This window comes from Erythrolamprus reginae, chromosome 5 (genome assembly GCF_031021105.1).
Source record: "Erythrolamprus reginae isolate rEryReg1 chromosome 5, rEryReg1.hap1, whole genome shotgun sequence".
Lineage (NCBI taxonomy): Eukaryota > Metazoa > Chordata > Lepidosauria > Squamata > Dipsadidae > Erythrolamprus > Erythrolamprus reginae.
In genome coordinates this window covers 84,073,303-84,087,120 of record NC_091954.1, presented here as the reverse complement: position 1 = coordinate 84,087,120, position 13,818 = coordinate 84,073,303, and the positions used below count along the sequence as shown (strand labels likewise).

General features: G+C 37.9%; 1 protein-coding gene across 1 annotated transcript in view; it reads left to right on the top strand.

The window, feature by feature from the left end:
* SPHKAP (SPHK1 interactor, AKAP domain containing) overlaps positions 1 to 13,818 on the top strand; it is a 57,408-nt gene that overhangs the window by 18,885 nt on the left and 24,705 nt on the right. Inside the window, exons 3-5 of the mRNA XM_070754238.1 lie at positions 9,694 to 9,753; positions 10,316 to 10,450; positions 12,159 to 12,408. Of these exons, the coding sequence (XP_070610339.1) occupies positions 9,694 to 9,753; positions 10,316 to 10,450; positions 12,159 to 12,408 (445 nt within the window). The remainder of the gene's footprint in view (positions 1 to 9,693; positions 9,754 to 10,315; positions 10,451 to 12,158; positions 12,409 to 13,818) is intronic.

Sequence of the window (13,818 nt, the reverse complement as noted above, 5' to 3'; positions counted from 1 at the left end):
GCGTCCTGCATAAACCACGGCCACAGCGCAGTAGTAAAAATTTTGGTATCCCTTCACTGGTAATAGGGTAGGAAAATAATGCCAATAAACTATGCCCTTCATTCCTGCAAGTATATTGATAGACTGTACTTACCAGGGAAAATAGGTGGCCGTGGAATATTGCAAATACACCAGACAGTTGAACCAGGAAAAGAACACAGGAAGAATATCTGAGATGATGAGTAAGATGAAATTACTATACCAGGAAAGCTGACTGAGTACCAGAGAGTCCAAACTGTCTTACAAGAAAGATCTTACACGTCCAAGTAAGAAGGTAAAAAACTGCCTTAGAAACACAGAAGAGTATTGAAATTAGTGAGTTAAAGGGATACTGTATTTGTGAAAGGCACTTTTTCCTAACTAGGAAAAAAAAACCTTTAGCTCTCCCCCTCCTTCACAGAGTTATGATCCATATACTGAACCCTCAAAGTAGATATTAATATAAATAAACAATAGCAATAAATGTCAAATGTATACTAAACATACATTAAAGTTGAGACTTAGGCTAATAAAAAGTATGCATTAACATTCAGTTAAACTTTCCCAGAATTATACAGTGGCATTTAGGATTTCAAGAGCGTATATTTAAGTTGTCACATTAATTGAATTGATGACTCCAGTTCAAGTGAATAAGTTGACAGGTGCTGATGATTCACAAGTCACATAAGATGGCCGCAGAAGTCTCAAAGAAAATGATGCTATTTTTACAGATTTTTAATATCATATGTGTTAAAAATAGACAGGAAGTGACAAAATAAGAATTATTGTCACAACACTGTCAACTTTAACTAACAAGGGCAAACAATTCTACAGGCAGATGCTGTAAGGATAGGTATTCCAGTGAGGTTTTTTTAAAAACGTTTTAATCTTCTTTTCTTTAGTTTAATAGCACAATCCATACATATTTGTTCCTCCATGTTCCAGGATACTTAATTGCAGAGGGGATAGTATCAGAGTTGGAACTATAGGAGGAAACAGGGCCTCCACCCTCCTTGTGGTTTCCCCAATCACACACATTATTTGCTTTTACATTGATTACTATGGGAAAAATTGCTTCTTCTTATAAACTTTTCTACTTAAGAACCTGGTCACGGAACGAAATAAGTTTGTAACTAGAGGTACTACTGTACAGTGATCCCCCGGTTATTGCGTCCCCGACCATTGCGAACAGGGTAATTTGCGATTTTTGAACCCGGAAGTCAGAACACCATCTGGGCATGCGTGCCTTTTTTTTCTATGGGCACGCATGCGTAGATGGGCCGGGCAATCAGCTGCTGGGCGGCTTCCCTGAGGAGTTTCCCCACCGCCCACGCAAACTCCTCGCTGCTGCAGCTTCGCTCGGGCCGCTTCCCAGCTGAGTACTCAGCTGGGAAGCGGCCCGAGCGAACGGCTTGTCCGCAGCCTGCCTGCCCGCGCGCCCGCGACTCGCGCGCCCTTCTCCCACCCACGCCGTTCGCTCGGGCCGCTTCCCAACTGAGCTCTCAAGCCAAGCGCAGAAGTTAGCTTTTGGCGCTTGGCTTGAGGGCTCAGTTGGGAAGGCGCGCGGGTGTTTTAAAACGTCCCCACTGACATGGGGGGCTCGCTAGCATCCCCCCAAACCCGGGTTGGGGGTTCGGGGGGGTGCTAGCGAGCCCCCCATGTCAGCGGGGACGTTTTAAAACACCCGCGTGCCTTCCCAACTGAGCTCTCAAGCCAAGCGCAGAAGTTCGCTTTTGGCGCTTGGCTTGAGAGCTCAGTTGGGAAGGCGCGCGGGTGTTTTTAAACGTCCCCACCGACATGGGGGGCTCGCTAGCATCCCCCCAAACCCGGGTTGGGGGTTCGGGGGGGTGCTAGCGAGCCCCCCATGTCAGCGGGGACGTTTTAAAACACCCGCGCCGCCCCCAATCTTCGGCTCCTCGCTAGCGCTGCGGAAGTAAAAACACCATCTGCACATGCGCAGATGGTGTTTTTACTTCTGCAGCGCTACTTCGTGAAAACCCGCTCGTTGCGGGGGGTCCTGGAACGGAACCCTCGCAACGAGCAGGGGATCACTGTATATGTTTGCATCTATAACCTTGCATGGGTATGAAAACATATACTAAGCTGAGTAGTATAAGAACATTGAATGAACAGTGATGAAACTAAATACAGATGAGCTTGTAAAAAATATTCATAATCTTATTTAACCATTTAATCTCTGCTTCAATGGCTTAAACAAGATAAAAGCTTTAGAATTGGAGCTCTAAATACCTACACACACAAACATGCACACTGCATATTACAAAGGGGGGGAAATGTTCATTTTTTTTTCCAAATAACTAAGTAAACCCCCCCTTCCATCCACCCTTCCATGGATATTGGTTGGTATATGTGCGCAGACATGTGTTTATTGTACAATGTTACAGTGACTCATTACTTCAAGCATTTAATTGTCAAGCTGCAAGTACCATAAAATTGTGCATAATTAACACATAATTAAGTCACAGGAAAGAGGTAAATCTTTAGAATTTTAAATAGTTAAACCAGTGAATACAGTCCAACATAAATATTACAAAAGTGCTCTTAAAAAGAAAACATACATGATTTTGGCAATAAGTATACTGTAATTCTATCACTTGTTTAAATTGATATTGACACTTGATAGTTCAAGTGAAATATCTGACAGAATAAAATTCTGTCTAATACTATGATAAGAAATATGCATATTATTTGGAAATTATTATTGAGACTGACAATTTTTAAATGTTACGTCGTATAATTATATTATGAACAGTTTAATATACCGTGATTTGTATTTGTATTTTTCATATTTTAGATTTTCAAGGCTCTGCAATTCAATAGCGACTGTTATATAATATTATTACATTCACTATAGTCTAATTCATAACAGAAAACAGGTCAAATAACCACAGAGGTCATTCTGATAAAATTGTTCCAAAATGGATAAATAAATGAGATCATTCACTGCCTTAAATGTATTTTTTTTTAATGTATTTATTTATTCAATTTTTTAATGCCGACCTTCTCCTTAGACTCAGGGCGGCTTACAACATGTTAGCAATAGTACTTTTTAACGGAGCCAGCCTATTGCCCCCACAATCCGGGTCCTCATTTTACCCACCTCGGAAGGATGGAAGGCTGAGCCGGTGATGAGATTTGAACCACTGACCTGCAGATCTAGCAATCAGCTTCAGTGGCCTGCAGTACTGCACTCTACCCACTGCGCCACCTCGGTTCTTATTTTTTTGCTTATTTATTTAGCAAATATATGTAGCTGTCCATCTCACAAAAAGTGATTCTGGGTAGTTTATAAGAAGGATATAGGGTCTTTCTGGTCACATCTGAAATCTGGTCTTGAAGCAGGAGTTGCAGTCCAAGATTGCATACCAGTCTTGAAAGGAGAAGTTGCATCCAAGTTCAAAGATGCAATGTTCCCAAATCTGGTTGGCCAAACACACACAGCCTTGCTAGGATTGAGTTAGAGACAGTTCCTCCCCATCCAAACAGGACAGCTTTTGGGAACTATGACAGAACGTTGAAAGTTTTTCTTGGATGGTTTGTAGTTGGAAGATATAATTAATTATCATCAGCGTCTTGATGATACCAAACCCCAAAATAGTAGATAACAGTTTCAGGTAGATGTTGAAAAGGAATGAAGAAAGATAGGCATCCCCTCCACACAAGCAACCAAATACTGTACCACTTCAATTCTTCTTTGAATGTTCTTTCCAATAGTAGGGATTGAACTGTAAGATTCTGCTTTTTCCAGAGCTTGGTTGTTCCCTTTGTGATGTCAAAATCCACTGTCATGGGCCCTAATTTTATTACGGTATCTAGCCTGGCAATAAAAATATAAAGCCCTTCATGGCACCGGACCAGACTATCTCAGGGAGCGCCTTCTGCTGCACGAATCCCAGCGACCAGTTAGGTCCCACAGAGTTGGTCTCCTCCGGGTCCCATCAACTAAACAATGTTGCTTGACGGGACCCAGGGGAAGAGCCTCCTCTGTGGCGGCCCCAGCCCTCTGGAACCAACTCCCCCCAGAGATTAGAATTGCCCCCTCCCTCCTCGCCTTTCGTAAGCTCCTTAAAACCCACCTCTGCCATCAGGAATGGGGGAACTGAGATATTCTTTCCCCCTAGGCCTTTACAATTTTATGCATGGTATGTCTGTATGTATGTTTGGTTTTACAATAAGGGTTGTTAACTGTTTTAATATTGGATTGTCATATGCTGTTTTACTACTGTTGTTAGCCGCCCCGAGTCTACAGAGAGGGGCGGCATACAAATCCAATAAAATCAAATCAAATCAAAATCAAAATATCTACCAGAAAACAATGAAATTATGTGTTCTTTATTAAACTAGACTAGAAGGTCATCATCCTTAGGAAGTGGAATAGAGTCTTGAGTTCATCTCCAGTGTAACATAAAAAGACTTTTTTCTGAATTTATTGAGAAGTGGAGAGGGGAGATTTGAAAGTTCAGCTGGAAATCTGTCAGCAAAGTGTTTGTCAGAGCAGAGGGCAATCTGACAAACAGAAGTTTGGTATCAATCATCAGTGACTGACATAGCCGAGCTCTGTCAAAGGGCAGCAAGGCAGCAAACGGGTGTTTTTCCTTTTCCCAGTGATTTCAACTAAACATAAATGCAATTTATTTTATATGGAAGGTGTCTGCTCAGCCTTTTGATGTGCCTCAGAAGAATTGTTTTTTTGTATTAGGATGCCTCTTTCAATATTAAAAACAAGGCATAGAGCTTCATTTCAGAAATGAAAAGCTGAAGCTAAATTTCAGAAAAGTTGGCCTTTTGCCCTTACCTTTATGAATTCTGGAGCTCTATTTTGCTTCTCGCCAAAGAAATATAATATAGAACAATATTTTCATTCCCAGCCTTTAGCTGACTCCAGTGTTTGCAAAAGATGTTCATCCAAATGCTAAAAGCACTCAAGGGAGCCAAGATTTTGAGCTCCTCGTGACCCATTATAATACTGTGGGGAAATTTTATTTGAAATTATTCTTCATGAAAGCATAAAAATCCCTTCCATAATGCATTTTTAATTTATTTCCAATCTGACCGACAAAACTGAAATGTGAATATGATTTGATAAATGTGCATGCGAACTGGGCTGGTGTAGTGGAAAGCAATGTGGCAAATACCAATATAGTCTATATCTAACTAGCAAATAGATTGACTAGAGGTAGTAGTAAAACAGTGTGTTAGATTCAGATTATTCCAGTTGAGTAGAAAAGTTATGGTTGGAACAAAATCCTCCCGATTTTCTATCATGTGTCCCATCCCATCCAAAATCTCACTGCTTTTCAGTCAAAAATGATTATCTAGAAAAAAACATGTTTGTAGTGGGAAAAGCACTATGAGAAAAAAATTACCGGCTTGATAGTGAAATATAGGAAAAGGTAGACCAATGTCTTTTATGAATACACCCTCATTCAAAGAGGCATTTTCCCTTACTGTAACCATTGAACCAATCTGTTGTAGACAGTTGAACAAAATATGCTGCTCAAAAAAATAAAGGGAACACTCAAATAACACATCCTAGATCTGAATGAATGAAATATTCTCATTGACTACTTGGTTCTGTACAAAGTTAGATGTGCACAACAGCACGTGAAATTGATTGTCAATCAGTTTTGCTTCCTAAGTGGACAATTTGATTTCACAGAAGTTTGATTTACTTGGATTTATATTGTGTTGTTTAAGTGTTCCCTTTATTTTTTTTTGAGCAGTGTATATCCATATGAACATAGTAATAGTAATAGTAATAGTAATAAAATATTAGATTTGTATGCCGCCCCTCTCCGCAGACTCAGGGCGGTTCACAACAACAATAGTACAATATAACAAATCTAATATTTAAAAAAACATCTAAAACCCATCATTAAAACCATACAACACAAGCATACCATACATAAATTATATAAGCCTGGGGGGATGTATCTCAACTCCCCCACGCCTGGCGATATAGGTGGGTCTTAAGCAATTTACGAAAGACAAGGAGGGTGGAGGCACTTCTAATCTCTGGGGGGAGTTGATTCCAGAGGTTGCGTACATGTGAGGGCATGTGTGCTTATGCGGGGTGCATGATGCGGACCCATGTTCAGGGAGGTGGGGCTGATGCATGGGGATCATGCACATATTACATTTGGGGGGTTCGGGTATGCACTTGAGCTTTGATCCAGAAAAAAATATTCATCACTGCCCTATAAGATAGTCTGTGCTTTTCACTTCTGTGAGTAGAAATGTATTGAAGATACTAAATGGATTTCTTTTTGAGTTGATGATCTTCTTAGGATACCTTCAATTCAATGTATTTCCATATTATTATTATATGTTATTACTAACTTACTAACTGAATTAGTAAGCCATTCTTTGTGGCAGCATTTTCTTGAGTATTATTATTATTATTATTATTATTATTATTATTATTATTATTACTTACGGTGTATGTATTTTTCAGGAAAAACAGTAACAGAGCAAAGGTTTTTTTAAAACTCATGAAAGAGAATATCCTTATGAACAAGTTGTTACCAAACTTAAAATATTCTGTAAATAGGATTGTTGTGATAACTGTTTTCTGTAATGTAACCAAGCATATATTCACATGATTGAAATGACAATCACCATCCAAGTGATATACAGTATTTTCAGATTCATTTATTTAAATATACTGTATGTCTAGATCAAAACAAAGACAACATTTTAAAGTAAAAAATGTATTGTCTTTTCTTGAGTTTCCCTTTCTGGGTTCAGTTTGCATCTGGTTGCCACAGCTGCTCTATTTTTTACATGGAATCCAAGTATATTACATAGGCGTAAGCAAAAACCAGATAAGAGTAAAACATTAATCTGAATTGTGCTATTGTTTGTTATGACATATTTCTGATATTTGTTCTACAGACATTTTTCCCTAGTGATTCTCATACATGCTTAAAGCAAGCTTTCTTTCTTTCTGCCTTTAATTTCAGTCCCAAATCAACAAAAAACCAAGTTGTGATTTGTCTAAAAGAGATACAGTTGTCTGCTTGTAATGAATATTATTATACTGTTATAGAACATTTGCTGAAATGATTTTCATATTCTTCCCAGTCCTATACTGCTAAATATGGCTTCATTACGTATTTCATGACTAACACAACAATTGTTGTCATGTACTTATATATCTGATTGCAATATTGTTTTTTTCTTTAGTTTCATCTGATAAAATATACTTGGAACATCTAGTACAAATGAATACACTCAGAGTTCAGTCCCCAGTAGTAGCATATACAAAACCAATCTCAAAAGAACTAATGGATATCATAAAGAATTGAGTCTTTTTTGTGATAATTTCAAGAGAGAGCAAGTTGCCCCCAAAGATTAAAAGTTTGTTAGATCTGTCTCTGCTCACATATTTATGGTGCAAGGAAGTGATGGCTAAGAGAGGACAAAATCTTTTTGACCTCTATAAGGTACCATTTAGAGTCTTTACTCTATGTGAAATTCTTTATATATTCATGCCTACGCCCTATCTGCTAAGACAATCAAGCCCTAGTAACATTTATTTTTCTCCTTGTCATTGTAATGTTTTCCTTACCTCATCCTTAGCCAATGAGTTTAACTGATTTAAGCTCCTAGCTCTACCAATAGTAAGGTTTTTCCTTGTAGTGGAATGACGTTAGGTCACTGAAACAGATTAAGAACATAAGTATGTTATCCATATATCAACGATATATAAATTGAAATTGATCTCATTTTCAAATAGTGATTAGGACTCTATAATTGAGATTGCTGATTATTTATTTATCTATCTATCTATCTATCTATCTATCTATCTATTTATTTATTTATTTATTTATTTATTTGACTTGTGTGCCGCCCCTCTCCGCAGACTTGGGGTGGCTATATGGTGCATCCCATTCCAAGCCTCAGAGCTTATGAGGAGACGTATAAGAATCAAATCAAATCAAATCAATTGAAAACCATATAAAGATAACACCAATTGTCTGCAAATAGTTCAAGCCAATGAAATTAGTCCTTAAACCAAACATCAATTATTTTTGACTGTCTGAAACATTACTAGAATGTATATAGATTCACTATTTTTAGAGCATGGGCAGGATATTGGACAAAGTTTGGTTGGTGTTAAGATCCAGTTTTATTACTCATTTTAATTTGGGGAGGGAATGTAAGGCAACAGTTCTCAGCCTGCTTCACTATTGGCTGTGTTGTCTGGGATTGCTGAAAGTTGTTATACTGTAGTGTATCTCTGCTAGCTAGTTCCCACTGACTCCTTATTGTACATCTATTATTTGTCTACATTTGGCATTCATTGAAATTTCAAACAGAGCTTTATTTAAAATTTGTTTTGTGTTGTTTTGTGCATGTGTGTGTGTTTGTGTCTATAATAGTACTGCTGATAGAGAATTATTTTTAGCTCAGGGTTGAACTTTGGAGTACTTGGTGCTCTCAGAATATTGCTCCTTGATTACACTATATATGCAGAGTACCATTTATAAGTGTCTTGTGATTTTTTTCTTTGCATCAAAGAAACAGCTATTGTAGGTATGGAAAAAATTCAGTTCTCAGCTAGTTGATAATCCAGAGAAGAAACCAAGATTTAAATCTCATAGTAGCAATGGGATACTAAAGTAGCACTTTATTATTGATAAAGTGACAGTCCCATTGTTTCCACTATATAACAATTTGTTTCTTTGAAGAAAGTATACACACACCGCTCCATATATAAATAGACAGATATTTGTCTTCCTTGTGCTTGAATGGCTTCTTGGTGGCCAGAGGAAAATGATCATTTAGCTTTTAAAATCAAAATCAAGCGCTCCTATGGGAAACATTGAGTAGTACTGTGTATGGTATAAAAAATTTACCCTGAGTCACTGGAGAATTCCAGCTACTCAAATTAGGAACGACAAACAAGAAACCAAAAGTCATGAATTTTGTAAGTCATTTGTCTCCAGATGTCCAAGAACCTCAACACCTAGCATGTCTTTGTTGATTTGAGTGACGACCAACTTTGAATGGTCAACAAACTGTTGTAAGTCAAGGAGTACATTTATCACCCAAGAATCTGCTACTAGGATAAAAGAGATACTAAAATGTCTAGATTCTAAGAATCTAAAACGGTTCTTGGATGTTCTGTTTTTCTGGGGGGGGTGGGGGTTGGTTTTTTAAATTATTATTATTATATTGATGGTCTTTGACTGTAATAAAGGTCTATCATTCTGCAAAAGGACTTTGTCATTCTGCAAAAGGACTTTGGACAAATAAGTTAATTTTTTGTCCCCAAATAGATTTATAGATTTTTCTCTCTGGGATCTCCTAGAATCTATTCCCCCCTCCTTTTATTTATTTATTTATTTATTTATTTATTTGTTTGTTTGTTTGTTTGTTTGTTTATTTATTTATTTATTTATTTAGTCCAATAGACAATGAGGGTTTTAGTGGGTATATATCTATATACACATAGTAAAATACATTATGAAGATTATAGAGGAGATACTCATAGTAAAATATATTTAAGAGATAATAGAAAAGAAGATATAGTAATAGAACATATCAATGAAATAATAGAAGAGATATAGGAAGAGAAGAAAGGTATAGGAGATATAGGAGAGCAATATGACTTTTTCTTTTCATTTGTCTTTCATGCTCTTATTACAGGTATGCTATGTGAATCTGGAAGCAGGCAAAGTTGATTACAACAGTGAATTCATGAAACAGGCAAGTGTTCTTCTAGTACACGTGCAGTAGGATTCATGTAAGAATAGATCCAACAGAATCCCCATACAGCCTTGCAGCTCATGGTGTGAATTCAGTCAATCACTTTTCTGTATGCAATTTATCTCACAGTATGTTTGTAGTGGAGAGAAGAGTTACGAAACCTCCTCAGGTGTGTGGCTTCGAGCTTCTTAGATGAAAAATTGAACATTAATCCAATTAATTGTGAAATTCAATGCTCAAACACGATGACTACTTGCTTCTCACATCTGGATTGTAAAAAATTCTGGATGGGTGAAATTGTGTGATCGCATAACATCGCCATTTCAAAATTCACCTCCATTTACTATCAATGAGAAATTCATTCTCAGTTCATTTTTGAGGATGCCAGCAATCACACTTATTTTTTATTCGACTTCTATGCCGCCTTGAGTCCTTCGGGATTGGGCGGTACAGAAGTCGAATAAATAAATGAATGAATGAATGAATAAATAAATATTTGATAGCAAGATCTCTTAACAAATACAATAGAGTCTGCCTTAAGATCATGATTCTTATATTTCAGAGATTGGTCAATATCTCCCCAAATCTTCCAAAGTTTATTGCCTCAATGAATATACAGCCGCCAAAAGACAATGAAATTATTTTCCTGAGTGGATTAACTTCACAAAATCTTCAGGCTGATTTGGAAGAGCCCCAGGTATGAACGTATGAATTAATCATTAGAAATATTTCTGAAATAATTGCAGAAACACCCTATCTATCTATCTATCTATCTATCTATCTATCTATCTATCTATCTATCTATCTATCTCTCTGAGAGAGAGAGAGAGAGAATATACACACATGGTACCAAATATGTAGGGTGAAAAGTTAGTATACTGTATATGGTTGATCAATAGCTGATCAGTTTAACGAAACCATTGCCTTGGGATTTAAATTACATGTAATTCCTTTGAATGAAACACAGAAAATCAAATTGTTTCTGCCAGCACTATAATATTGTTATCCTGATAAAAAATACTGGATTACATGAAGCCATTATGTAAAGGTTTAAATTATAGTTAAACACAATGGGATTTGTCCTAAATGAACCTTACTATAAACCTGATTGCTGCTGAAGCAGAAGAGAGTGTGTATTTGTGTGTTTGTGTGTATGATATATTTAAATAATTTTTATCTAGGCAATTTTTAATAAAACAGATTTTTGGTCATATTACATTTTTTTAATTTTATGAATGAAGGGAGCATACATTAATGGAATGAGATTTGTTCTCACATAAAAGATCTTTTCATGACCAGAAGAGATTCCAATGTGAGGGCAAGTTTCTTTTCATGAAATAAAGCATTAGATTCAACTTAATTTTACTATAAGGACAAATATCAAGTACCACTACTCACCTATAGAAAATAGCCAATTTGTAGCCATGTTGTTAATGTCTCTAGACCATGCACTATTTGCATTTCTTTAAGTGTTCAAAGTAATCCACAGTAGGCGTTTTCAGAATTCAGTGTTCCCTCGCTTTTCGCGGGAGATGTGTTCTGAGACCGCCCGCGAAAGTCGAATTTCCACGAAGTAGAGATGCGGAAGTGAACACGCTATTTTTGGCTATGAACAGTATCACAAGCCTTCCCTTAACCCTTTAAACCCCTGAATTGCAATTTTCCATTCCCTTAGCATCCATTCAGATTATTACTCACCATGTTTATTTATTAAAGTTTATTTTAAAAAATATTTATTAAAGGCAGACGAAAGTTTGGCGATGACATATGATGTCATCGGGTGGAAAAAAACCGTGGTATAGGGAAAAACCCCGCAAAGTATTTTTTAATTAATATTTTTGAAAAACCGTGGTATAGACTTTTCGCGAAGTTCGAACCCGCAAAAATCGAGGGAACACTGTATCTATAAATGCAGACACTCATCCATTGGCATCCATGTATGCACTATCAAAAAAGAGATTTAATTGGATGAGAACTAAATGGCTCTGTTATTATTCTGGTACTGTATCAGGCTAATTATACAGAGAATCAAGCTCCTATTTTGGGCAGGTGCATTTGAGCTATCCTCTTTCAAATTACATAATACCTTTTGACCTTGAAACAGAAAATGAATCTGGGAATACAGTAAAGAACAGACTCTGGCATCAAGTTTAACAAAGTCATGCAAGCATATGTAAGCCTAACATAGTAACTATTTATGTGATGCATATGTTCAGTGGAGCATATTCCCAAGTTTAGGATTATAGCTCTTCAAGCAGAATATACACCATCTTATAAATGTTATGAGTGTGATATTTTTACCCAAGGAATACCTTGGGAATACGAAAAAAAATGAATAAAATATTCCTTATTTTTATTTCATATTTGCATAATCTCTGTGAGTTGTTTCCTGCTCCCTCCCCTAGTGTCCTTGGCTGGCAGATGTATATCTTCTGCAGTGTGCAAGAGGAAACGGAAGGAAGAACACAAGCTGCCTCATCTTTGAAATAAACAAGTTTCTGATTGGCCTGGAGCTCACGCAGGAAAAGCAGCTGGATATAGAGGCTACCAGCTTGAAGCTAGAAGATGATACTAACTGCTCGGTATCTTCAATCGAAGAAGATTTTCTCACCGCATCGGAACACTTTGAAGATGAGGACGATGAATATAAACAGGGTAAAATCTGGAGGTCGGAGTGCTGATTCATAACAATCTGTGTTACTTAGGAACTGATGACTGAATGTGCAATCAAACTGATATCCATTTTTAGCACAGGCGGACCTTCTTCAGGATTATCTATCCCTCCTACTCTTTTAGCAATGCAGCTATGAATGCTGCATTTGAATGTCCTCCTTGCTCCTGGCCGCTCTCTTCTTGCTATCACCTTTCTCAAAATTAGAGTAAAGAGAAACAAAATTAAAGTCCTCACATAATACCTCCGGAACCGCCTTCTACCGCATGAATCCCAGCGGCCGATTAGGTCCCACAGAGTTGGCCTTCTCCGGGTCCGGTCGACAAAACAATGTCGTTTGGCGGGCCCCAGGGGAAGAGCCTTCTCTGTGGCGGCCCCGGCCCTCTGGAATCAACTCCCCCTGGAGATTAGAACGGCCCCCACCCTCCTTGTCTTTCGCAAATTACTCAAGACCCACCTATATTGCCAGGCATGGGGAAACTGAGACACCTCCCCCAGGCTTTTATATTTTATGTTTGGTATGCATGTGTTGTATGGTTTTAATTGTTGGGGTTTTATATATACTTTTTTAATATTAGATTTGTATTGCTGTTATATTGTTTTTGTTATTGTTGTGAGCCGCCCCGAATCTTCGGAGAGGGGCAGCATACAAATCTAATAAATTATTATTATTATTATTATTATTATTATTATTATTATTATTATTATTATTATTAATGCCTACAGCAGTGATGGTGAACCTTTTTTCCCTCGGGTGCCAAAAGAGCATGCACGCGCACTATCGCACATGAGCGAGTGCCCACACCCATAATTCAATGTCTGGGGAGGTCAAAAACAGCTTCCCCCATCCCACGGAGGCCCCCTGGAGGCCAGAAATGGCCTTTACCCAACTTCTGGTGGGCCCAGTAGGTTTGTGTTTTACCCTCCCCAGGCTCCAAAGGCTTCCCTGTAGCTGGAGGATGGTTAAAACGCCTTCTCTCATCCCCCTGGAGGCCCTCTGGAAGTCAAAAACACCCTCCCAGAGCCTCTGTGAGAGCCAAAAAGCAGCTGGCCGGGACACACATACTGTTGGAGTGAGCTAGGGCAACAGCTCGCGTGCCAGAAGGTAGGGCTCTCTGTGCCACCTGCGGCGTCAGTGCCATAGGTTCGCCATCACTGGCCTAGGGTATGACAATTGGAATCTGGTAATTTATGTCTTGAGTGAGAATTCTGGATTGATTTGTTCTATGGTTCATGGTTCATTTCTCTAACCATCTCAAGAATCTTCTCTAACACCAAAGTTCAAAAGTGTCATTACCCTTTCTATCTGCTTCTTTAAAGTCCAACTTTTGCTCCAGAGAGCAATTCTGAACTTTCATAGGTATGGACATGTCATGGTATCTGAATATCCTCAG